The 25161-nt window shown below is 38.7% G+C and overlaps 3 protein-coding genes across 5 annotated transcripts; 1 reads left to right on the top strand and 2 right to left on the bottom strand.

The window, feature by feature from the left end:
• Positions 1–18: 18 nt before the first annotated feature.
• tnfrsf1a (tumor necrosis factor receptor superfamily, member 1a) lies at positions 19–8861 on the bottom strand. The gene is made up of 10 exons (XM_065957685.1): positions 8536–8861; positions 6934–7034; positions 6715–6829; positions 5001–5126; positions 4734–4889; positions 4562–4640; positions 3732–3775; positions 2663–2838; positions 2458–2575; positions 19–2097 (listed from the first exon to the last, which is right to left on the bottom strand). The coding sequence occupies exons 2-10, from the start codon at positions 7000–7002 to the stop codon at positions 1799–1801; spliced, it is 1182 nt and encodes a 393-aa protein (XP_065813757.1). The 5' UTR covers positions 7003–7034; positions 8536–8861; the 3' UTR covers positions 19–1798.
• cd27 (CD27 molecule) lies at positions 7889–18545 on the top strand. The gene is made up of 6 exons (XM_020655750.3): positions 7889–7905; positions 12265–12406; positions 12491–12616; positions 15628–15816; positions 17229–17336; positions 17487–18545. The coding sequence occupies exons 2-6, from the start codon at positions 12265–12267 to the stop codon at positions 17594–17596; spliced, it is 675 nt and encodes a 224-aa protein (XP_020511406.2). The 5' UTR covers positions 7889–7905; the 3' UTR covers positions 17597–18545.
• Positions 18433–24305, bottom strand: si:dkey-260g12.1 (tumor necrosis factor receptor superfamily member 5). Of its 3 annotated transcripts, none has more exons than XM_020655748.3 (11): positions 24134–24290; positions 23906–23966; positions 23647–23707; positions 23225–23335; positions 22911–23054; positions 21378–21474; positions 21108–21160; positions 19804–19920; positions 19529–19551; positions 19322–19427; positions 18433–19118 (listed from the first exon to the last, which is right to left on the bottom strand). In XM_020655748.3, the coding sequence occupies exons 2-11, from the start codon at positions 23963–23965 to the stop codon at positions 18847–18849; spliced, it is 1044 nt and encodes a 347-aa protein (XP_020511404.2). In that variant the 5' UTR covers position 23966; positions 24134–24290; the 3' UTR covers positions 18433–18846. The 3 variants fall into 3 exon arrangements, with proteins under 3 accessions (XP_020511404.2, XP_065813759.1, XP_065813760.1); XM_065957687.1 differs by having other exon boundaries at positions 23906–23926; positions 24134–24190; XM_065957688.1 differs by lacking the exon at positions 22911–23054 and having other exon boundaries at positions 24134–24305.
• Between the last annotated feature and the right edge of the window lie 856 nt (positions 24306–25161).

The raw sequence follows: 25161 nt of genomic DNA, 5'->3' as shown, positions 1-25161 counted from the left end.
CTTCAAACCAAACTCAGATACACTCAAGATATATGACACATTTATTAAAAGTTCTGATATGTATACACGGTCTTGTACATGTGACAGTGTTCAACATTGATTGTTCACTCGTATACAACATTTGGTTTGAATTCATTTCCATGAGAAGGGTAGAGGAGCTTTTTAACGACCCCTCAGTCAGTCTGTGAGCGACCGTTTCATATCTCGAACTACAGGCTGTGCCTGATATTATAAAAGTTGTTTTGGCTGAGGCGTACTGAGACAAGGTGTGTCCTCTTTCCTTTAACTGCCGTGAATAATGCTTGGATAATAGTGCTGAAAAGAATGCTAATGTGGCTGCGAACAGAGGCCCACATTGAGTAGGAACTAAAGACTTCCCTCGCTTTGTTATTGTTCCCAAAAGACTACAACCTTTCCCACAGTTATACAGGAACTATTTAAAACATTACCTGTTAACTTTGTGTCTCACATGGAACCATTTGATTATGCAGTTCCCTCTATTTAAATAAGAAGACTATGCAATTCTTTTACCTACCCATACAAATGGGGTCGCCTGAAATTTGTATTAACTGATCAATAAAAAATATACTAAATATTTAAATATACTGAACACAGGCTACCCGAGGGCCATAGCAAATGGAAAACAAGGAACTTGTGAGTCTCTGTCTGTCATCCATTGTGTAGAAATGTCCTCCCAGCATGTCTTCCTCTGTCCACAATAATATACACGATAAAGCCTACACAGTAGAAAATCTATTACGTGATTGAAAACAAATTCATTTGAGTAAAAAGCTGTATGTGGTTTGGTGAAGTCAAAGTGGGGTCATGAGCCAAAAAGGTTTGTGAACCACTGATTTAAGGGTTGCTGGTCAATCAAAGCAACATAAATATAAAGGACAGAATACAGTCATCACATCATAATGTTTTACAATAAAAAATAAACAGTCCAGTATGAAATAATATGACTCCATGTCCCCATTATTCCCAAAAGCATAATTTACAGTAAAGTGATACTTAAACAGCGCAGTCTAGAAAAGGTTTCACCAGCTTTAAAGATTCAATTGGACATTTTTGGAAATATAATCAGTCATTTTCTAGACAAGTTAAATTTGAAATCCAAACTCATATTTGTTTTGGCATTACAAAGCTGGAGTCTGTTAGCTCAGCTAGTTTAGCTTAAAAACTGGAAACTTCAAAGAGATCACATTGATCCTTCCTCAGGCCACTTTTACATCTATAGCTCACAGCTCCAGGATGAAACTCCACGTAAAACTCCAAATTTTGGCCAGTACACTTTGTATCTGTTCAGATCAAACATGTTCACACGTATCAATAGGTTGTTGTTTTTCTACTTTAGGAGAGAGCCAGGCTAGCTGTTTCCTCCTGTTTCCAGTCTTGATGCTAAATTTGCTAACTGGCTGCTGGGCTTATTTAATTTACAGATGATGTTACAACATCTAGCTCTGTGCACAATCAGAAAAAACCTTGTTCCCAGAAGGTCTCATTATCCCTCTGAGATCACTTAGAAACATGCAAAATGCTAAAAGCTCTTGACACATTTTAAGCAGAATATATCAGTGCAAAATCACATTTTCGGTGACACCTCCTCCCTGAACCATTTCATCCGTCACTCTCAGTAGTTTGAATCTGGCATCTTAGCGAGTAACTTGCAGGAGGAGAGGTAGAGTGCTCAGTGACGCTGGCTGCTGTGAAATGACTGCTCTAATTGTAGCACCGTAAGTGAGTCTCTGAAAAGAACAATACTTGGTTTCATAAGCTTTTTCACCCTGTCGCAGAATCACTGAATGCCGTACTTTGTTTCCAGCTCCTCTGCCGCCCGTCCAAGATTCATCTCTCTCAGTTTGTCCAACAACTCCTGCAGCAGGGGCCTGTGCAGCATTCCCCCACATCCTCCGCCACCTGCACGGGACCCTCTCTCAGCCCACACCCTCAGCATCTGGTAGTGAGCCTCCCGGGAGGATCTGTAATCCAGCTCCGCGTGTTCGATCTCTGAATCCCTTACACCAAGAGCGCGCATCAGCTGCTTCACCTTCAGCACAGGAACAAGATCCAGCACCATGTAGATCAGGTCAGGGACTGCAGCAGGTAGAGAGGAGAGAGAGGAGGGAAAGGGGGTGTTGTGTGGAAGAGATAAGAGTTAACACAATAGTTTCTGTAAGTCTGAGCCGTAAAACTCAGGACCATTGCTCTGTAAAATGCGCTGCTATCAGAGTAAAAACACTCAGTCAATAAAAAAAGAATACATTTGAAAATCTGTTTGTTTTTGTTGGAGGTAGCGATCAATCTTTGTACAAAACAGATCACAAACTTCCTTAAGAATTTGGATCACAAATTCTCAGGATGTTTTCTTGATATCTGAATGTTTGACGTTGTGCTGCTTGAATTAAAGTCACTTGACTTAAAGGTTCAATGAATCCTTTGGACAGGAAAACTCACTCTTGATTTCCAGAGGGGGGCTGCCCAGCAGATCGGACCTCTCCTGATCCCTCACAGGACTTATGGGGGCAGCCTCAACACTGCTGTTAGAATGCTGCTCTTTGTATATCAGGCCGCTCTACAAAACAAGGGCAGAATACATTTCATAGACTGTAGATGAAGATCCAGCAGAGGAAAGTAAACCCTGACAGGTAGGTCAACACACCTCACACGAGTCCAGAGAGTCATCAGATGTTTCGGAGGACGACTTCAGCAACTTGTTCTTCGTGGACCGTTTTGTTGCAATGTAGGTGATGGCAACCAACACCCCCGACATTACCATAGCAACAGCAAAAAATACTCCTAATATTTTGACAAGATATCTTTCCCCGGGCTCAGGAGCTGCAAAGGGTTCCCAAGGGGCACATGGTAGACATTTAGTATACATTCAATTGCTAGAGCTAAAAACACGTGCAAAATCACTTTTACAAAACTGAACTGAACTGTTTTTTTTCTATTAATGTCAATATTTCATCATTCAGTATTTGATTTGATGGATTTTCTCAACAATGTTGTTTCTGTTGACATTTTTGCCTAGAGCGACATAAAGTTGTAAAAGCATGACCTAGCAGCAAAGACTAGTTAGCCAACGCTAAACGCTTACATTTTTAAATATTATAAGCTGAATGATGTTGGTTATATTAAGCAAAAACAACTTTAAATCCTGATGTCTTCCAATGCTTTAACAATAACAAAACCAACTTCTGACTGTCATTCATTATCACTTCTCAGACGGTCGCTACTGCTGCTAGTACTACAGATGGGACCAATCTGATCTTATATCGGTAGCGGGTCAGATATTGATGTAATTTACGTATCGGACCACCAATTGACGTCTGATCCACGTCACTGATCAAGAAAGATCATTGGGCACTTTAAACTTTCTCAGCTCGCTCAGACTACGTTCAGACTGAACTGTAAGAAGTGTCCACATATCATCATCACAGCAGATTCCCTGATCCTTTTTTATTAAAGACATCTGAAATAAAAAGTGTTTTATGTTCTTTGGACAGTAAACCAGTGCTCGGCCTTTCATATTGATAAACCAGGTCTCATTTCATTTACACTTTCCAACCATAAGTTTCAGTATTTCTGCAGTCAAGCAGAGCAGAATCGACAGTCTAAGTGAATAACTGTATTCCTATGGAAAATGTACCATTATGTGGTAACCAGTGTATTCATTTTTCAAAATAAAAGCAGGGCTGGATGATCATAACCCCTTTAAAAGTGCTCACTTTTTGTAGTCTGAGGACACAGATGTTTGCACCCGGCGGAACAACTGGGGAGAACAGAGAGGACATTTCACAAGATTAAGGAGGAAGTCACACATGTAAAAAAGGAAGTGATGAACTCAAAGGCTGAGTTGCTGTTTTAAACCAGAAAATGAGTTCAAACAAGTGTATGTTAACTCTTTAAGTACAGTAGAACTGTTACTGATACACAGGAGACGGGAATAAGTTAAAGGAGAGATAACGTTCATCTATAAAAATCTATATTAAAGGCTGTATTCATTTGCACAAGAGAGGAGCTGAGGATTGTGGGATATACTCCCTGTTTGTATATTTTATTGGGTGTATGTTAACCTATGACCTATTACCTGAATAATACATAGCTTAATTACTGCTCACAAAAATGAGAGCACTTCAGCACTACCCTTATTCAAGCTTCTTATTCTTATAGTGCCAACAAAGGCTGTTTTTCTTCACTCTCCAGCCAAAATGACAATCCTTCGCTTTGTTTCACACAGCTACAATGATATTTTTCAAGACAGTAAGAGAACTTTTTTTTTCTAGATATTCAGTGAAACACGCATTCAATGGTTTCAACAGAAGCCTGTGGAGGTTTACAAAGATGTTTGGTAAGTGTTAAAACGTCAGTGGCAAATTTTGAGTGTCTCGTAACTTCTCTCTTTAGTTGCAAAAAAAATGGAAAGATTGACCAAAGTCGGACATTTTACTGCAAGTTTCGATTCAGCAATCTTACTTCCTCATCAACAGCTTAAAATACACCCATCCCAAACAGCCGGACACTAATACTGCATGTTCATATACTTGAGTATACTCACTTCTTGCAGGGTTCACACCTGTTCTTGACACTCTGGTAGTTCTCTGTACATTCACACTCAGTGTTTTTCTCCGGTGTACCTGTGCACAACGAGGAACATTTCAGAATCAGAATCAATAAAATAAAGTACCAGCATTAACATAATCCATGACATTACAGGTTCATGGACTCACATTTCTGTTTTTCCCTCTTATTTTGCCCACATCGTGAACATCGGATACATTCGCTATTTTCAGAGTCGATGATTGATTTGTAATAACCGTCCTCACAGCGGCAAACAGTGTTGTGCTTTGTGTCACACGGTGATTCCTCTATTTCATGCCATGATTCTGCAGAACAGATGAACAAAAAGAAAAAAGAAACAAAACATTAGCTTATGTGGTAAACGCTGGAAAATCAATGAGGTAAACTGATAAATTAATTAATTAATGTGACTCTACTTCTGCAGATTTTGCACGTTCTGCAGTTTGGGGTGTAGTTCCTCTCTTCGTTGAACTGTGATTTAGGACAGGCGGTGCAGTTACTCCTCTGGTCCTTATTAAGACACATTTTTACGAGCTTAAAACCTGGAGAACACAAACACCACAGTTAAGTCTTTTTTTTTGCAGGCCATTAACAAAATAGTAGATACAGTTACTGAATCACTGGTGCCAATTATAGACATTGGATTATAGACACAATTATAGACACAATTTGACAAAAAAAACAAAAACCACACTGTAGGCAAAGTTCCCCGCCAAGTCACTTCTTCATGACTTCTGATGTCCCCACTTATGACCTGAATGAGTCTCACATGAATGGAGGATAAATGATAATCTAAAAGAGAAGTTGACGACGTGATAAATGAAGATGACAGCAGCAGAATGACTGCCAGCGGTAAGCGATGAAGCGTGAATGATTATATAGATTAGGGATGAATACAAAAGCTTAGGTAGTCAGGTACTTGTTGACGTTATTACATGAGTAACGTTTCGGTACTTGTGAACCTGCACATGAATTGTTATACTCTACAATAGTTTACTTTGTTAGCATTACAAGTGGAGCTGAGCTTTCTGGGTTTGCCTGACTGAAGACAATAAGTATGAAAGTAATGAAAGGTACACAGAGGTGTAACTTCTCCAGATACAGCTTCAGCTTTACTCAACTTTCCCACATGTGCACAGCGAGCCATATCATGGCAACCAAAAAAAAAACGCTTTACGGCAGGTAGTGTAACTCTCTGGGGACACATTACTCCAAAAGGCTAGAGCAAAAAATAAATTAAAAAAAGATGACGATAACGTACAGGACAACATATGTGGCATTAAACTTGCATCTCATAGAAATACTAGTTTGATGTTTAACCGCATGAGGCTACACCCCAAGGAGAGACCAGCGGAGACAGATAACAGGTAGTGTGCATCTCATCATCTCTTAACACATGGTATCATCACATGTTGTTGTGATGATACCAGAGCAAAGAACATACGCCTTGTGTCCAGACAAGCTCATAACCAAATAATGGCTACTGTAGATATGCTCCAAATAAGATTTGTAAAAGGAAGAGCTTCTGAGAGCTGATGGCATTTGTCTAGCCTGTGTAGAAGCCACCATCACGGCTGACAACAATGTTGATGTACCCAGTTTATTCTTTCTTTTTCCTTTTTAACAGTTTTAAGAGCCCTACCAGGGATGAGTGTTGCAAATAAGCATCCCCTAGCCACACTACGAGACTTGCATTGGATTGCTGTATTCAGTTTGTCTATGTACATTGTATCTGTTCCTATCAAACGAACATAAAATGGAAAAAAAACAAGGTGGGAAAGATACAGCAGAATTGTGCAGAACAGCAAAGTGTCTGTTTTCTTCCTACAGACATGTGCACAGCTGTCAGCGCAGAGTCATATGTTAACGTCACTTGTCATCTCATTCACAACTCGGATTTGGAAGACCGCTGTCCTACAAATATGCTGATGAACGACACGCTGCAGAAAACATAGCGGACCAGCAGGAGGTTGGTGTCCGACATATACGGTAATTCATGTATGAGGGTCACATACTGTATCCGGTACCGCATCGTGAGTTACCCTGCGATTCCCACCCCGAGATTTAATAGCAGAAGTAGAAGTCTGTTTCTGTCTTTGATTCATGTGTGGTGAAGGAAGATTAGATTACCTGGATGGCATTTGTTGCAACAAACTCCTATTTCTTCATTAAGATACTCGTCATCTTGACACTTCAGCTCCTCTGACAGTTGTAACAAAGCTGTCAAAGTGGGGATGAACATGCACTGCAAAATAAGAGTTACACTGAATATACAAAGACAACTTTAACTTGCATCACTGGGCAGTTTCTTCATGTATTCATGCATGTTTCATGTAACATATTTCTGACCATGAGGAGCAGTATGGTGCCAGCAGAGGCTTTGGGGATCCATTTTCCTGTGTGAACTCCTCCCTCCATTATCCCAAAGGTTTCACTCCATCCTAGGCCACCTGCAAGAAAATGACCAGAGAACTTCAGATTAGTGTCCACACAGAGTTTACAACTCATTACATTTCTTTGACCAACTAGTGCAAACGATGAAGAACAGTTAAGCTTTGCCTCTATTGCCCATCCTTTAACACTGTTGTTGAGGTGTGGAGATGAGCTAACAACTAGCAAGTGACCTGAGCTGCTGGTTAAGAAAGAAATTACGCTTTATAAGGGTTTATACACTGTTTTCATTTGAGGACACAAGACAAGCCTTTTGGTTACTTTGTGCACCCCATGGACAGGGGCTGTAGGGTTGAGTGGGTGAGCAGGGTTCTAACCCGACCGGTTCCTTTCCAGCATGTAAACGGTAAATGGACTTGAGCTTGTATAGCACTTTTCCGGTCTTCTGACTACTCATATCACTTTTACACCGCATATCACACCTACCCAGTCACACCCTGACGGCAGAGGCTGCTATGCAAAGTGGTCGTCAGCATTAGCTCTCCCATTCATACGCATACGCCAAATTACAAGTTTCAAGAGACCCAAACCACTGAAGACATCCAGAAATGTTCCCTTGAAACGAAGGTGAAGAGAACTCCTTTTGAGGTGCTCGAAGCTTAAAAACAAAGTTTGAAAACCCAAAACAACGTCCAAACAATGCTCCAGTTATTGATCAGGACACTTAGCTATGTACACACATTATGGGAACTACTTTCTGACTAATAACAAATAGTCTGAATAAAAGCAGTTTCAGACCTGTGGCTCTGTGGGTTAAGTCAAGTACCGTGATATTCTTTTGGGGAGGGGGCTTAGGTTTCAGAGGTGTTTTTTTCCTCAACAACTGAACAAGAATACCAGAAAGGTTGTAATGACACAAGCAATACACAGGTAAGTTACTTTTTAATCTGATAAAACGTCGAAGTATTTTATTTGAATGCCAAATGTCATATCTTAAATGAACTCTATTTGTTGTATGCGTCATCCTTAGCTGTTTTTTTTATTTTTTATAACGGTGTGAAGGAATGACCTGGCTCATCTGAGGTCGTTTCAGTGTAAATGTGTTATCAACACCGTGGATCACCTGTAAGAGATTAAGGTCATGGTACGGAAACATGTAAGGTTATAAGGATTTTATGGCTCCTAGCGCACAATAAACAAGTTGGTTTATCGACTGTTATATATTTCTGCGCAACTTGTTTCGCAGCTCCCCCCTTCCTCCTCCTCCTCCTCCTCCTCCTCCCCACTTCACTGTCGGATGTTGAGAGATTTGTTCTGTAACGATTTTAAAACCTTAAAAATAAGTCTGGCGATTTACGTATTTAGCCTACATGTATCGTTGACCTATGTTAGAAGTAAATACACTGTAAAGTTTTAGCTGTTTTTGTTTCTTCGTCATTGGTTTCGTTTTCACTCGGCTTCACACCACAACGCCCACTACACAGCCTGAAGTCTGATATGAATCTGCTCTTCCCACAGACAGTACATCCTTACGACAGTAAGTATTTTACCGTCACTTACCTGGACGACTACCGACGGATATCTTCTTTAGGCCTACTTCACTTCCATGTACCAACACGAATGTAAATGAAGTTTAGTTTAGGGCTAGTTGTTGTTTCACAGCAGGCTGATGTGGCGGCGCCGTTCGCTCTGGTCTGCTGAGCTCGTGCGGAGGCGGCCTCATACGGGAAAACGCTGCGTCACGTGGCCATTTCAAGGAATTGTGAGACAGAGTTGGGCAACAAGAAGCCTTGGGCAAAAACAAATCTCAACATGTCTGATGTGACAGCTTAGAATGAAGAAAATATGTTGATTTGTTGCTTATGAACGAAAAATAATAATAATAATAATAATAGGCTGCAACAGCATTTTGTAACATGACATTAACCAACTTTTGTTCACCTTTATTTCACTATTATGAGAAAGCAAGGATATTATAGAATGACTTTGCCATTTAAACATAATCTCAAGTTAACTGAAGAACAAAGTAATTTATTGTTCGTCTTTCAAATCCAACAAGTAAACATCTGTCAGACATACTGTCATATTTCACATGAAAAATTGTATGAACTGCCATTGTAATTCAGTTTTATTTACGGTACTGTTTAGAGTAAAGTAAATAGTAAAGCCTGTAATCACAGGCACCATAACTAAGAGGCTAGAGTTTTATCCAGTAGGCCAGCAGAGTGTAGTCTCACATGACTTGAGCTCAGTAAGCAAGACAAGTGCTTCCTCAGAAAAACCACTTCCTTCCTTTCAGTCAGCAAACCAAGATATAATCTCTCTACTCTTCCTCCTCCTCCTCTATCTTTTCAGTATCTAAAGCATGGTCACACTTCATATTTAGGTCTTTAAAAGAAGTAGTTAATAGGTAAAATGACCTTACAAAGTCTTCCTTATAAGGTCTGAAAGCACGGTAACTGTAAACAATTTCAAGGTTCTTGTAACCTTACCTGCTGTGCAATCCTTACTGCTGACACCCCCAAATCTAAAACAGGCATGATTGCTGGAGAACAATACTTAAAAAATAAACTAAGGAAGAGAATAGTAAAGCTGAAAAAAGCTTATTTAACGGTTAATCCATGATGTGTGTAAATGCACAATAGAGTTTGTATAAATACAAAGAGATGAAAAATGAATATACGATACAATTTTTAACACAATCAAAGTCTTATCAACCGATTATAAGCGTCTTATAAGGGCTTTTATCACCTATTAACTATACAAGGACCCAATTGTTTGCAGACACTAAAAGTAGGTCTTCTCTGACATGCATGTGCAAACATTCTGAGTTTCTCTCAGCCTGTGAGGACCTTACAGTGCATGACTTAATGATAGATGATGATAGAGTCTGCATGAAGATTTGTCATCACGTCCAGTAAAGACTTTTTTAATGTGTAAGCCTACTTGAGAAAACCAATGTTGACATGTTTCTGGTTAAGATTCGTCTGAAGTTCTAATCGCACATACTAATCTTTGCAGTCAATAGGCCTCAAACTGAAACCTGACGATAAGCATGAGCAGGTTTGCTCTAAGTCAGCTTAGAGTGATTCTGATGCTCCTTCATCTCTCTCACACTCATCTCTGTACTCTGTTTGCTGATCCCCCAGCCACACCATGGCTCACATGGCAGCCCCTTCCCTTCAAGATGTTGCTTCATCACGCAAAGACCCTGTTTTAGAAGTTACAGAATGTCACGTGATGTGGTTTCTAGCATGAGTGTTAGAAGAAAACATGACAGCTGAAAAAAGGATGAGCTTTGACCCAGTGTCTATTTCAGCTGAAGATAAGGATGTTTCTGAAGCAACACATTTTATTATAAAGAGAAATAAATCACAAAATGTAGTATGTTGTGTTATGTCTTCACTGAATCAGGAAAGGGTTTGGCCTACTGTACCATTATAAGACATGATGGTGTCTGCTCTCAGGCACAGACTGGTAGATGATTCCAAAAGAGAATAAGTGACGACTGTGCCTCCCATAATACTTTGGTAGACTTCAGGTATCACAAGCAGGTCTAAATTCTGTAAGCATAATGTTACTTATCCAACCAGACAGTTAGGATTCGACTCCATACCAATGTATGTGAAACACACAAGCAGTCACAGGTCCTGTTCTCACTGCAGAACAATATACAGCACAACTAAACTTAAAACATGGCATCTCTTCACAAACAAGAGCAGGTTGTGCGTTTGGTCAGCAGAGGCTGTACAACTGCTTTAAGATGCCACAATGAATTCCTTGAGCCTATATCAGACTGTTTGCAGTCGCCGTTAGTGATGATAAAGGCAGAGACTTTCCTCCATAAATAAGTTCAGCGCTGTAACCAGTATCTTTGTTACAGAGCAGCAGGACAACTGTTACTGTTACTGTCTGAAACGAAACATATTAACCATGCACGTAGCAAGTTATTTTAGCCATACCATTTTGTCATGAAAAATCTGATCAAATTGGACGAGATTTTTAGAGTTGAAAAAATAAAACAAAGATTTGGTTTGAAGTGTAAATAGATATCGGTCATTAACGCTTCTCTATGTTTTTTAGCATTTTATTTTTAAAACAAATTAAATGTACTTTACTCCTCCTAATGTCTCTCATGTCACTTCATCTCGATGCAGACAGATGACATTCACAACGAGCTGACAAATTTCACCTTTTAGAATTTTCTTATGTATTCTTTTCATTTGTAATTATTAAAATGAGTTTCTTCTTAAGGCTGTGTGTCACACGGATGTGGCTTTTCAGCATAAGGATGTTTTCTTGACATGATGTTTATCTTCTCATCAGTTTTTCTCTAAGAGTTAGATGAGTGGCTTAAATTTTGGTGACACAACTATGTCATCCAGTTTTAAGAAGCAGTCAAAGATACAAAAGATGGATTGAACCTCTAGACGAAAATACATGACTTCACTTGCACATACATACAGTTTATACCAGAACAGATACATACTCTTATGTATGTTTACATATCTTTGTATCTATCATATATACATAAATATGGGAAGTGGCCAAAATAGAATGCATGCTTGCATACAGAGATACATATACATGCATCTGCACACATACAGACATGCATACTTGTTTTATTTTAGTTGTTTTTTTCCGGTAGTTTCACAAACAGAAAGTGTTCATAGCTTTCAGACAAAACTTTGATTTTGGATGAAACGAGAGTGATGGTGCCAGTGGAAAGTAGTGGAGGCTGATGGAGACCATTTTTTATGTAGCCGGGGGTCGCTACAAAAAGCCAGAGAGATACTTGGTTAGAGATCAGTGTAGAGAGCTTTCAAAGGCATCTGTAAAAAAAAAAAATATCATAATGACTCATCATGACCTTTTATGAATAATCCCCTGACACTGTTCTGGGCCCCTGTTCAGTCTCACACTCAGAGGGTCCCAGGACACATGTAGTATCAACTTCTCCTCAACAGTAAGTAAAGACTCTAAGAGACATTTTTAACAGGACTACATTTGACTAAAGTTTCCTATCATGTTATATTGGAAGATTTATATGTTGGTTTGACTTTACTCTGTGTGTGTGTGTGTGTGTGTGTATTGATGTAGTTATTTCAAATCTGAAATGTATGTATATGCAGTATATTATGTAGCTGAACTTCCAAAGTCTGTGTCTGTTAGGACACATCACGTGTCATTTTCATTTGTTAAATATATGATAAAAGAAATCTCAATTTCCCTCCTGCCTCTTTCTGCTCATCCTCTTCATCTTCCTTTTCTTCTTCCTCCTCCTCCCAGATGCTGTTTTTCCATTCTGTGTCTTTTACTTTCATGTGCAGCCTCTCTTTCGTCTCTGCTGTGCTCTCCATACAGTGCAATAGCTCACAATATGCCTGGCCGAGGACAACACATCTGTTTTGTTGTAACCGCTGCCCCCCAGGTACAATGACTCCTTTATCTCTGGGTTTTGAACTTTCAATACAAACAGGAGATAGTAGCTATAAATAGCTGTGTGTTTTCTCAGGTGAAAGAATGGTCAAGCGTTTACCTGAGTTATGTGGAATTACATGTAAGCCCTGCTTAATAAGCCAGTACAGCGATACCTGGAACCTGGACCCCAGCTGCCAATTTTGTACAGAATGCAAGGAAGGTAAGTGACATTACAGCTTTAATTCTAAGGTTGAGGTGTTGTTTGAGATGTGTGAGACCTGAACTCTGTAAAAATACTATTCTAGACCTACAGTAGAAATATTGCCTTGGTGACAGATATAAATTATTATATTATATTATATTGTATATTAAATACAGCAACTGGTCCCTGATATCCTGATTTCCTGCTTGCCAATACAAGCAGTTTAAAACCCCATTTACCTAGACAATTTCAGAATCAGAATCAGAAATACTTTATTAATCCCAGAGGGAAATTTGCTCTCTGTTTATCCATGCCTCATCAGAAAATATATGTTCAATGTATTTCCATAACTTACATGCAAATACGATTATCATAGTGTATTATAAAGAGGATTTAAAAAAAAAAATGAGCTGAGCACAGTAGTAGACCTAAGGGGGTCCATGTTTGTGGTTGCCTGCTTATTGTGTGTGTGTGCGTGTGTGCGTGTGCGTGTGTGCGTGTGCGTGTGCGTGTGTGTGTGTTTTCTGTCATGTGTGTGTGTGTGTTTTCTGTCATGTTTGTTGTGTCTGTGATTCTATGTTTTTGTCCATGATGGGTTTGTGAATCATCTTCAGTCCTGTAAATACAAACACTGAAAAGAGAATGGTGTTATTTGAGATGTTACTCAACTCTGTACATTAACATTTCAGAGAAGTTTGCCCATACAGAAACCTCAAGGTCAAACACCCATACAAGGGGGATTTCCCGTTCAGTGTGTGTTAGGGTCGGATACAGTCAGAGAGAGATGTCAAAGTGGAGGGGGGATTGGGGGGAGGTCTGAGAAACCTGTCTTGCCTTGCCTCTGTGAACCAGTTTGGGGGAGGGGGGGTTATCAGAGTGGGATTCTGCAGCAGAAGTTCATGTTAACATGCTAATAACAGCAGCATCAAAGGCAAAGCTTACCCTGAGTGCAAAACAAAGTAGGAGGTGCAGAAAGTAGGCCATCGGAAATAAAAAGAAAAACACAGAAAAGAGAAAAACATCGGAAAGAGCAAAAGATAAAAATGTCATTACTCAGGTCTGTGCACCACAGGTGAGCACAAACAGCCTGTTATGCGCTAACTTAAAATGTCACTGTGGAAAACATAGAAGACAGAAAACACTCATGAGACAAAGTGTGTGATCACATGTAAAACACATTGAATGGTTTCAACAAAACACTTTCTTTACATGTTATAATAAAGATGTTAACACATTTCTGTCTAAGATTACCTTGCAGCTTTAATCCGCAACTTTAAATCTGACATTTCTCACAGAAAAATCTCGAGTAGTTGTCTCTTTAAATATGCACTTTTTGCAGTTTTTGTGCATGAAGGTGGATGTTCAAAATGCCTAAAACGTCTTATACCACACATGCAGGGGCTTTACAGCAGTTATTGCAATGGAAAATTATTTAGATGGAAATGATTCAACCCACACAAAAATGTTACACGGTGCTTGTGTCGTTCAGCAGTGTTGATACAAAGAATATTAAGTTATAATTCTTTCTAATCAAGGTGTGTAGGCTGCAAGGATTCAGAGCTGCAAACAGGAGTTTGAAGTATGCCACATATATTAAACTTATTTACTAATATTTTAAGGTTTTAAATCCCCTTCAATTACAACTGTCATATCAGGATTATTAGAAAACTGCTCGAAGGTGGGACTCCGAGGGAAATTTTGTATTTTGTTCTTTCCCCTGTGAATGTCCTAAAGCAGTCTGATGTAGAAACCCATGAAAAATATGAATTTAGAGAATGAAAAGAAAATCTCACTGCACTTCAAAAAGGCAAAGCTGCACTGTTAACCCTTCCAGAGCCTTTCAGCAAGAACCCCTTCCAGCTCCAAAATCTTTAGATTCGTAGCAGAAAGACAATCGCCATACATTGTTAAATGTGAGATTGTACTATACACCTGCAGAATGGATAATCTGTTTATTTAAGTATTCAATTGTTCTAGTAATTGTGGAGAAAGTTCATTATGCGGACTGGAAAACAACCAAATGTAGCCAAAGCAAGTTTGTACTGCAGATCATAATGTAGGATGGATGCATTTTCATCCAAAGAATCCTGAAAAGGTCTCATGTTAAAAGTTAACTTCAGCTGTCTGCATGAGCTGATATATCAGTTCATGAGTCCTTCAAATATACTATTCATTTCATGCCAATGTTTTATATCTGTAAGCTAAGTGTTTAATTGTGTATTTTTAGGTATTTATAAAGATATTTTCACCATTAGTTTATAAAACCGTATATATTGCAAAACGAGAAAATTAAGGAAGAACCTACATTTTAAATAAGGAAAGCATTGATGAAATATTATTTGAGTACTGAAAGAACAGAAACAGTTTCACAGTATATGGAGCACAATATATGAAGCTCAGACTGAATAGAGCCCAAAACTCTAAGGAACCCCTCAACCTGCCCTGTTGTCTATGTAAGTGTAAGTGTATGCATGTGTCTGTGTGTGTTTTTGTGTTGTTTGTAATAGTAATTCTTATTGTTTATATGGTGGATAACTATATAATATGTTTGTTTGTTTGTGGGTGAAGGACAAGTACAACCTATGAGATAGATGTAGATGGTGAACAATGTAAGCATGGTCTATCAAATCATTTTTTTGCCATTTTCTTATAAAACTATGATTGTTAATGATGTTGTAACATTGAATGTACTCAGACCCTTAGTCACTCTTTCGTTCAATGAAATACAATAAAAGGTATTTCTAAAGAAAAACAGTCAAAGTAACGTTTAAATACTGAGAAAGTTGAGGTGTCTGTCCATACAGAGTAACGTTTCAAAAGGGAAATGTCAACAGTATTATCAGTTACAACCAGAGTCTTTACCTGCCATGCCCAGTTTGTGAGTCATTTCTCTTTTTCAGATTTATGTCACATTATAACGACGACTTTAGATCATTTTGTGTTGGTTACACACTTACAAACTCAGAATCATCACAACAGTTCATATTTCAATGACAGCTGTTTGACAAATGTTTGTTATATTTTTACAGCAAACATCGAGTACGAGTCACAGTGCAACAGCACTCATGATGCTGTGTGCAGATGTAAAGCTGGCTACAGATGCAAAGACCAACCCTGCACAAAGTGTGAACAGATACCGACCACCACCATCGCCAGCACACTCCATCCACCCTCCACCACCGCCACCACCTTCACCAAAATCTACCCGTCTACTAAAGGTTGACGCCCTCTTCACACATTTAATCCAATTTGTCACATGCTATACAATGTTTTCTCTTTGTAAAATATTTCCCCGTCACATTTTAAAGACAGAAAGGTGAAAGGGAGGTTTTCAGGAGTGTATTTACATAACGTGACTTGAAAGCTGCCTTTCCAAAATTATGAAAGAGCTCTGCTAGAGAAGTCTGAAGCTAAATTCTGATACCATCATAGCTAATTAGCCATAAAGAAACCATTTGTTTCATTATCAGACAAACAAACTGACTTGCTAAATCTTACAGACAAAAAAATTGGGCATCGCAAGATGATATATGTTGCTGATAATTTTGTTTAACTTTTTTCAAAAAACAAAAACCAGACATTAACAACAAGAAATTATACAAATTATAACATACTGCAGTGTTAACTTGAGCTGGGTTCTTATAGTTTGGCTCAAAGTAGTATGACATTTATTTTTGGTGTTATTTGGGTAAAATTCCATGATATCCGGTGAAGTTGTTGTACTGTGGTCTGAAATCGAATCAGCACTCAGCTGCTCTTCTTGGCTTTGTATTCAGGATTCTGAAATTCTCAAATATCTAAACCGTGACGGGCACTTTTTGACCAATCACAGCTCATTTCAGAGCAGGGCATTGCTATTGGATGTTTGGAAAAGTGTGGATATTAGTTGCATTTTTAAAGCTGATGTCCCTTCAGGGAAGATCATTTTTCAATCTCTAATCAACATCATTTCCATTTAGTTGCTTGAAAACACAAACCAGGATAAAAGCTTGACATAGTAACCAAAAAGCCATAAAACGTTTGTTTAGCCTTTCTGGTTTAACATCTGTTGAACCTCAACAGACATCACAGTATGATCAGGTCGGATTTGTGGTCTTTTTGCAACAAATTTTGGTTTCGGTTGCGAGAAATTGTTCAGGGTGAACCACAATTTGTAGTTTTAGGAAATACTCCTAATAGAATTTCTAGTTGATCATTTTGATTTAAAACATTAACATGTAAGTTCAAAGACTCACATGAGTTGTTATTTGAGAATTGAGTTGTTGTTTTTCACATTGTGATTATTTGTTACTAACTGATTATAACCTCAGCCACTGCAAGTTTTTAATGTGCAGCATCTATTCAGATCAAGATCAGACACACAAAGTGGCCAAGGCTATTTTACATCTTTTAATATTTAAGACTTTCTGGGACTTCAGAGTGACTCACTGTCTAATCTGATTAATCTGATAATCTGTTTTTATATTTCCACTGAACTCTTAAAAGTGTTAACAACACCCACCTGGTCATTTAATTTTTGATATATCCTCAAGTCCTAAATGATCTAGTTCTACCTGTGCCGATAAAAACAAGAAGTGATTAATCGCTTTCCTCAGTGGGTGTTTAATCCCTCTTTTTCACATTCCCACAGATAGCACGTGGTTCCTGGTGACAGTCGCCGTCCTGTGTGGATTTTTTGCAATTATTGTCGTTGCCAAAATCTACTCTTTCCAGCGCTGGATCAGAAACAAGCTTGGTGGTGAGTAAATGTATATGTTCAATTTACCTCTGTTTTATAGATTTATAAAATTAATTCACTTTTTTTTAATTGAATTATCTTAAGCTATTATTGTCCCACAGTTTAATCTAATTCCTGAATCAAACCTCTCTGTCTTGTCTTTATGCTCAGGGTACATCTTCTGTGAAAAGGCTGTACCTGTACCTACATGCTCAGAGGATAATGTATCAAAGCCTATCCAGGAAGTGTGTGGAAAGTGTGAAAAACTCCTTGATGTTTGAGTTAAATACAAGAAGCTTGACCTGGAAGAGACACAATTTTACAGGTGGAAATTTAAAGCCACACATCAGATGGAAAGCATTTCTCCTTGCTTTGGACTTTTTCAACAGACAGAGGCAAACATCTCTCAATCCAATGGAGCCACAGAGAACGGTTGTTACAGGACTGATGGGGTCTCCTGGCAGAGGAAGGATTGTGTGAAATCTGAGGCATTGAGATGATAAAAGTGTTTTAAAGAGGACATGTTACTTTTTTCACCTAAAACAGTCTCCTGTGGTCTAAATTAAACATCTGTGCTGTGCTCTGATCAAAATATAACACGAATCAGCACTAGAGGAGGTTTGTGACCCTGTATAAACCAGCTCTCTCAGAACGCTCCGATTTGGTGTGTGTCTCTTTAAATGCAATGAACCTCCCCTGAGTTTTCCCGGTAGACATCACTCCTTCGCTAGCGAGAATAAAAATGGCAAACCTGCGCAAACGTTTTGTTCTAGGCTGGGGTTGGAATCCATTGGTGGAGATATCAGGGGAGGGGAGGGGATTTTCTTTTTTTACCAGAATCCCACAGTGATGTCACAAGGAGAGCAAATTTGAAACGGAGCATTTTTCTCTGTGTTGTAGGACTTATGCAGACCACAAACAAAGGACTTGATGGGTTTAATTCACATTTAGTGGGTCAGTAGACACTCAGGTTACCCAAATATATGTTCATAATATGTCCCCTTTAAAGCACATAGATCCAGTTAAGATAGTAAGACTGTGGTTGTGCATGAGTTGAATGTGCAGCATGTTGCTAAATGGAGGTATGTACTATGTTAACAACAATTAATTTCACACCTTAAGATTTAAGTGTTTATGTAAATAGACTTTGTACAAATCACAAGTGAATGTTTTCATCTCACATATCCAGGTTTTCATTCTCAATAAAATTTATTCGTTATCAAAACGTTACTTCATGCAAAAATGTCTACTTCATTACCTTAGAGAGCAGAGCTTATAAAGCAGAATTTACAAGTCAATTTTGAATTAGAGGTATCAAAGGAAATCACCATCTAGTAGTTCTCCCCAGAGTTTGAGTTCTTACTTGCTCCGACTGCACGTTTTTCCAGAAACTGCAGATTGAAATGTCTCTGTGAACCTCACTGAAGCACAAACTGCTCCGTCGTTTCACAGTTTCTTCTTTTAAAAGTCTTTGGATCAGTCCTGGATGTCGGCAGTCATCGCCACCAAAACAAAATATTGATTTGATTCATCACAGAACTTCTTCTTTTGACATGTGGCAGTCCTTCCCCTCTTCCTGAGAGGGGAGGAACGTGCTGTCCATCTCTACACTCCTCTCCTCCTCAGAGAGATGAACTCTGGTTGAGGGTGTGGGTTGAAAGACAGGACAGTCTCTCTCGTCTTCTTCCTTGCTGCAACCCCTCTTCACTGTCTTCACACCTTCAATTGTTGAACCAACTTGGTCTGTGAATTGATTGAACAAGCTGAAGATGACCGTCCTTGGATTGTGGACATGGACTGGCCCTACAGAGATAATAAAAAACAAAAACAGCAACAAGTATGCTTAAAGCAAAGTTTCTTATTGACCTTTTTGTCATAGCAGGACAACTATGTTAATCCTGTACTCATAACAGAAACACAGCTGTTTTTGTAACAGTTTTTATCTGTATGACCCCAAAGAGTGAGATGAGTATTTCACATGAACGTCTTATATCACTCATCAGTACCGAGATTGGCTGCTAAGAGGGACGATGGTTGCTGCTTTGCACTGAATGAGTCTCTGGGTAGCTGATGAGTCGGCTCCTTCAGCTTGTGAGAACCTTCTCTACTGCCCTAAAAAAGAAAACTGTCATCAGTTTAAGGGAAACAGAAAATAAATGATCCGGTATATGAAGGTTCATGACAGTGTTAAGCTCAGAAGTTGCTCTGCTTACCTCATTGCATAGCTTTGACATAGCTGGAAAACAGCAGGTAAGGAAATTAGTAATCAATAGTAATTTTTGGACACTTGTCCACATGTTGAATCAACCTATGTATGATTTAGAAAGCCACTAACCATCTTTATAATTTCTGCAAAGCTAATGACACATCTCAGATTGAAGTAATTTCCAAAAAAGCTTTCAGTAAACTGTTCAGTGTTTCCTCAGAGTGTTACCATTAACTTTTACACCAGAAAATGACTATGTCCCTAATTTACACACCACCTCACCTTGCTTCAAACAAGATTCGTCTCCATGGCAACGAACAACGGACAGGATGACAAGGGCCAAAAATCCGATGACAACAATTGGACACAAGATTGCCGCCAGACGGCTGTTCGTCTTGTCTTTGAAAAAAAGAAAAAAAAAACCTTGAGGCTGCACTTGGGCACAGTGGGATTTTGAGCTAAATGCTAACATACTCATAATTACATAAATGCTAACATGGGAGCGTGCCTATGTTCCCACAGCCCTATGTTCCCATATTTCTAAGACCTTTTCCAAAATTAGGCCCTATGTTCCCACATTTCCTTCTTAATAAATTTGTATCAGTTAGGGTAAGGGTAACTTACCCTAACCCTTCCCCCTATCCAGACCCTACCCTATGGGAACATAGGGCCTAATTTTGAGAAAATTCTTAGAAATGTGGGAACATAGGGCTGTGGGACCATTGGGCTGTGGGAACATAGGGCTGACCGCATGCTTAAGATACCCAACCTGACTCAAATGCTAATGCTGAAGTGTAGCAGATAATATTTACAAGGTAATATTTCATATAGAACCTCATACATTAGCTTCCTGGTGTGGCAAGATGAAAGGGAATCATCAAAGTCAATACAACTTTTCTACCCTGCTGATTTAATTCTTTTAAGATATAATTTACCGACAGATACTAAGAATTTTCACAGTATGTAGTACATAAAAGAGTTTAACCTGCTGGTAACACAATAGAAAAAGGTATGGAATAATTAATGTAAATAAGGATGATACTATGCACCAGCTTCAAATACAATCCAAGCAGCTGTCTTTATCCTTCCATACATGAACTATACCACTGACAGGCTGTCATTGGGTGCGAGGCGGGGTACATCCTGGACTGTTCAGCAGTCAATCACAGGGCTGACATATAGAGACAGACAACCAGTCACACTCACATTCACACCTATGGGCAATTTAGAGTAACCAATTAACCTAATGAGTACATCTTCGGACTGTAGGGGGAAGCTGGATTACCCTGAAAGAACCCACACATGCATTACCCTGAAAGAACCAACACATGCACAGGGAGAACATACAAACTCAGAGAAGTTCCTGTCTGATGTGGATTTGAACCAGGAACCTCCTTGCTGTGAGGCAACAGAACTAACCACTGCACCACCCTACTGCCTTTATTTTATTTATTTTTTAGGATTCATCCTCTGGGGACAAAGTGCATTTGTCCAGACTTTAATGTCTCAAAAAAATCAAAAATCAAATAAAAGTATGGATACGATCCCTGTACTATTTTCATATTAATTTTGAAACACACACTTACCTGTTTTGAGATGTGTGTCATTTCCTGCCTGTGGGAAGGACGGAGGGCCACACCTGAGATGTGAGATAAAAAGTTTAGTATCTCAGGTATCTCAAACATGTGACCCATTAAACAAGGACACACTGCAATGTCTGTAGATTCTACAAGATACTAAACCATTCTTAATTGTGGACATTTTAATATTTTGGTTTCAATGTAAGTCCACTGTTTAAAGACTCCATTCTGTGAGGTCTTTATTGGGTACTGCATCCACTATTATCCATAACTCACTTGGGAAAGTTGCAGGATTTGGCAGAAGTGCTGGTATGTCCTGAGGAAGCTGAGGAAGGTGTGTGTTTATCTTGGCCTGAGATAATGGCTGCAGCTTCTGGAGAACGAGAACATCAAGGACAAATTCACAGAAGAGTAAGTGAAAGTAACTTCTAAGGAATGAAGCAGAAACAATAAGAGGTGCTGTTATGTCAAAACCGCATATATTGGAAACGTCATCGCTCATCCTGCTCTGGTTTTTTAGACACTGGGACTTGATTATTTCCATTTTGTGACATCTTGTTCTTGTGCTACTTACTTTCAAAGTAAGGTTTAGTTTTCACATCAGCAGAATACAAGATGTAATTTATAACTGGGTTAGATTTTAAGATCCTTCTTCTTTCTCTGGAAATTAGATCGAGAAACAATGTTGTTTACGTTCCCGGGGTGAAGCCACTGACCTGCACTGCTAAGCGTCCGGTCAAGAACCTTTGTTGCATATCATTCTCTCTTCCCTCATTTCCTGTGCTCTCTCAGCTGTTGTCTTATGACAAAAGCAAACACATTCCTGCAGATAATATACTTAAAAAAATCCCTAAAGCCTTGTATGAGGAGTTATAAACTGGTTATAAACTGACTAACATTAATAGGGATTCTTGACCTGACTATTTCTAACTAATTTTCAATGTCTGTAACTGCTGCCCCAGGGTATGTGTCAGACTCGATGATTAACAGCCCTTTTTTTCCCCACAGCACATATTGACAATGAGTCATATATTTGACTGAGGACTTTTCTCTCAGGAAACATCACTGACACATGCACAGGCAGGATTAGCAAAGAGATAGGATATTCTGCTTGGTCCACAGGGGGCACCAAACCTTCTTCACAGGACCTTCAGACTACCAACTTTCAGGAAATCCAAACTTCAATGCACTTTGTAGCTCTTAGAAAGGGTAAGGGTTTTTTCAACTAGCATGCAAACCAACAAGACAACATATTATTCATTTATTTTTTTCAAAAAAACATTTTATCTCTTCAAGTAATCAAGTTTATCTATATATGTTTAGTGTTTCAATAGTTCTGCTAATACTTCATGTAGGACTTAATGCTTGACCACAAGAAGTAATGCTGTATTTGTCATTGTACTCTTATTATCTAAGTTATCTATCTGTATGTGTTTTTTATCTGGTCAGCCCTTTTAAAACTGTATTCCAGGTGTTTCTGGTGTCATTATTTGTCATTCAGCCACAGTCAGTGAAAAACCTCTGTGGTATATTCTGTTTGTAATGACGCCCCCTGCTGGTTGAAGTTAAGGCCTTTTCAATGTGGAAATGTCACTTAAAGATAAACTCTTGCACACTGTTTAACTTGCAAACAAACATTTATTAGCAACTTTTTGCCTGATGAAGGTCTAGTTCCGAAAAGTTCGACAGTGTGCAGGAGTTTATCTTTAAGTTTTGATGGATACATTGCTCTCCTACGCACCTGTCTTTTGAAGTGGATGTGGGAAGGTTTTTGGTCATTTCAATGTGAAAATGTACCAGTTTATTTACCAGTTGAGGATGCTTCCTTGATCTTGTCACAATATCTGCAATTTTGTGATATGGGGACAAAGTCAGAGCATCTGTAACCGGCCTCACAGATGCACTTTACATCAGACTTGCTGGTGCAGATCTGAACCACCTTCAGATTGTAATCTAAGACAGAGGATGAAAAGGTTATAAATGTACTATATATATATATGTATGAATATATATATATATATATATATATATACACACACACACACACACACACACACACACACACACACACACACACACACATAACTGCTAGAATAGATAGAAATGACTCATTGTTTCTCTACCTGGTTTGCAGTCTCCAAAGCAGCGATGACAGCTGGGTTCTGCGCTTGTTTGATTCGTGTAGCTTCCTGCAGGACAAGGCTTGCACTTTGTACAAGACATCTGAAACTCACCTAACATAAAAGAGAGACACAAATGAGAACAACCGGAAGACAAGCTGAGCAAACAGAGCGTATGTTAATGAAGGATGTGGTCATTTTTTCATCAAGACAGGCAGAACAAACGTGCAAGGAATACAGACAGAGAGAGAAAGAATGATGAAGTATGCGTCAGTGCTTCATAGTAATTTCCAGATGTTATTGACAACTGCTGATTCATTCATTTCAACAGAGAGTCACAGCTTCAAGAGGGACGGACGGAAAATTGATTGAAAAAGACCAACGAAAAAACAGAAGCAGCTCAAGCCAGGTGAACATTTCTGTACCTGCAGGACACAGTTTACACTTTCTGCCCCCTTCTTCTTTTTCGTACCACATGTCCGCCTCCTGTTCACACATTAAAGCAATTAAAGCGGATCCACTCATCTCGAATATGTCCTGATAAACTAGTTCAGAAATAGTGAAACATTCAACTTCAGTGTTGCCACTTCCTAGTCCTTTAAAAGCAAATGAGAAAAATGTTTTGAGGTCTAAAATGTTACCACTCTTAAAGCAGATCAAATGAAGTGGATGTGAATTTCTTACCTGCAGTGAGATAGGAAGCAACTGTGCAAAGAACATCAACACAATCAGAAAACATTGCATCCTGTGGACAGACATCAGAAAACAACTTTTACAAAATGCCATGTAAGAGTTCAAACCTCAAACAAAGTTAAAGGCAGCTCATGTTTGTAAAGTTTTCATTTCTCCTGTCTTCAGTAAGGCTTGACGTCAAAAAGTTAATTGAAATTCATCAAAAGAACCAAATCCTACCTTCTATATGATGTGACTTCTGCTCTCTTTCTTTTGTTTAGTTAACTTCCTCAAGGTGTGACTGTCTCTCTCTCTCTCTCTCTCTCTCTCTCTCAGCCCATCATCGGTGTCATTGTTTCCTTACCTGCTTACATCTTCCTTTCTTTCTTCGCCCACACAGCTCTGCTCTGTTTATGCTTTGCTCATCCGCACTCGACCATTTCTGCCACAGAGCCTCGTCACTTTCCGTCCAAACTGTGATAACTGACGAAGAAGGAATCAAAGAAGTGTTGTGCAGTTAACTTTCAAAAATGTGATGGATAAGAAAGGAGCTATTTTTGTGGTAATAGTTTTTCAATCGTTTTTAAAGAACAGCGCAATCAGAACAAGGGCTACTTCAGGTGGAAACTGTAGAGCAACTACATATTGTCAGTCATCTTTCTCAGTAAGAGGAACACACCTCTGGAACACATCATCTGGAATTTAAAAAACTGACAGAGTTCAAAGTTTTTAAGACACTTTAAGAAGTAAAACAGTGGCTGAAACTGAAGCAAGTCTGTGAGCATTGAACGTTTCCTCTTAGAATAATCATTTTACTGTCTGGTCTTATTTAGTTTCTTTGTCTTGAGTTTATAATGTCTGTATTTGTATAGCATCACTGTTTCTGTATTTCTTTAAATCTTTAAAGCCATGGCTAGAAACTGGTATGTATGCCATCTACTTTGTTTTAAATATATGAAGCAATGTTCACAGCACAAATAAAAAAATACAAAAAATAAAATGTCACTTGATTCACAACACATTGTTATAACTGCAGTCAAGTTTTTGGGGAAAAATCTACGGACGCTGAAGTTTAATTTCAGGGCTCATTTATCCCTAATAATAAACAAAACAACAAATGTAGGCTATCTGTATGTATGATAAAAAAGTATAGATACTGATCCAACTTGAATTCAACCAGAGAACTACACACAAACATACACAATAAAAAATAATACTCATCATTTAAATGTTTGTTTTTTGTTGGCAGACCTGTGTCGTGTTATATT

The sequence above is a fragment of the Labrus bergylta genome, chromosome 8, assembly GCF_963930695.1.
Source record: "Labrus bergylta chromosome 8, fLabBer1.1, whole genome shotgun sequence".
Classification (NCBI taxonomy): Eukaryota; Metazoa; Chordata; class Actinopteri; order Labriformes; family Labridae; genus Labrus; species Labrus bergylta.
Note: the sequence above shows the minus strand (reverse complement) of the source record. Positions and strands in the feature narration are given on the sequence as shown.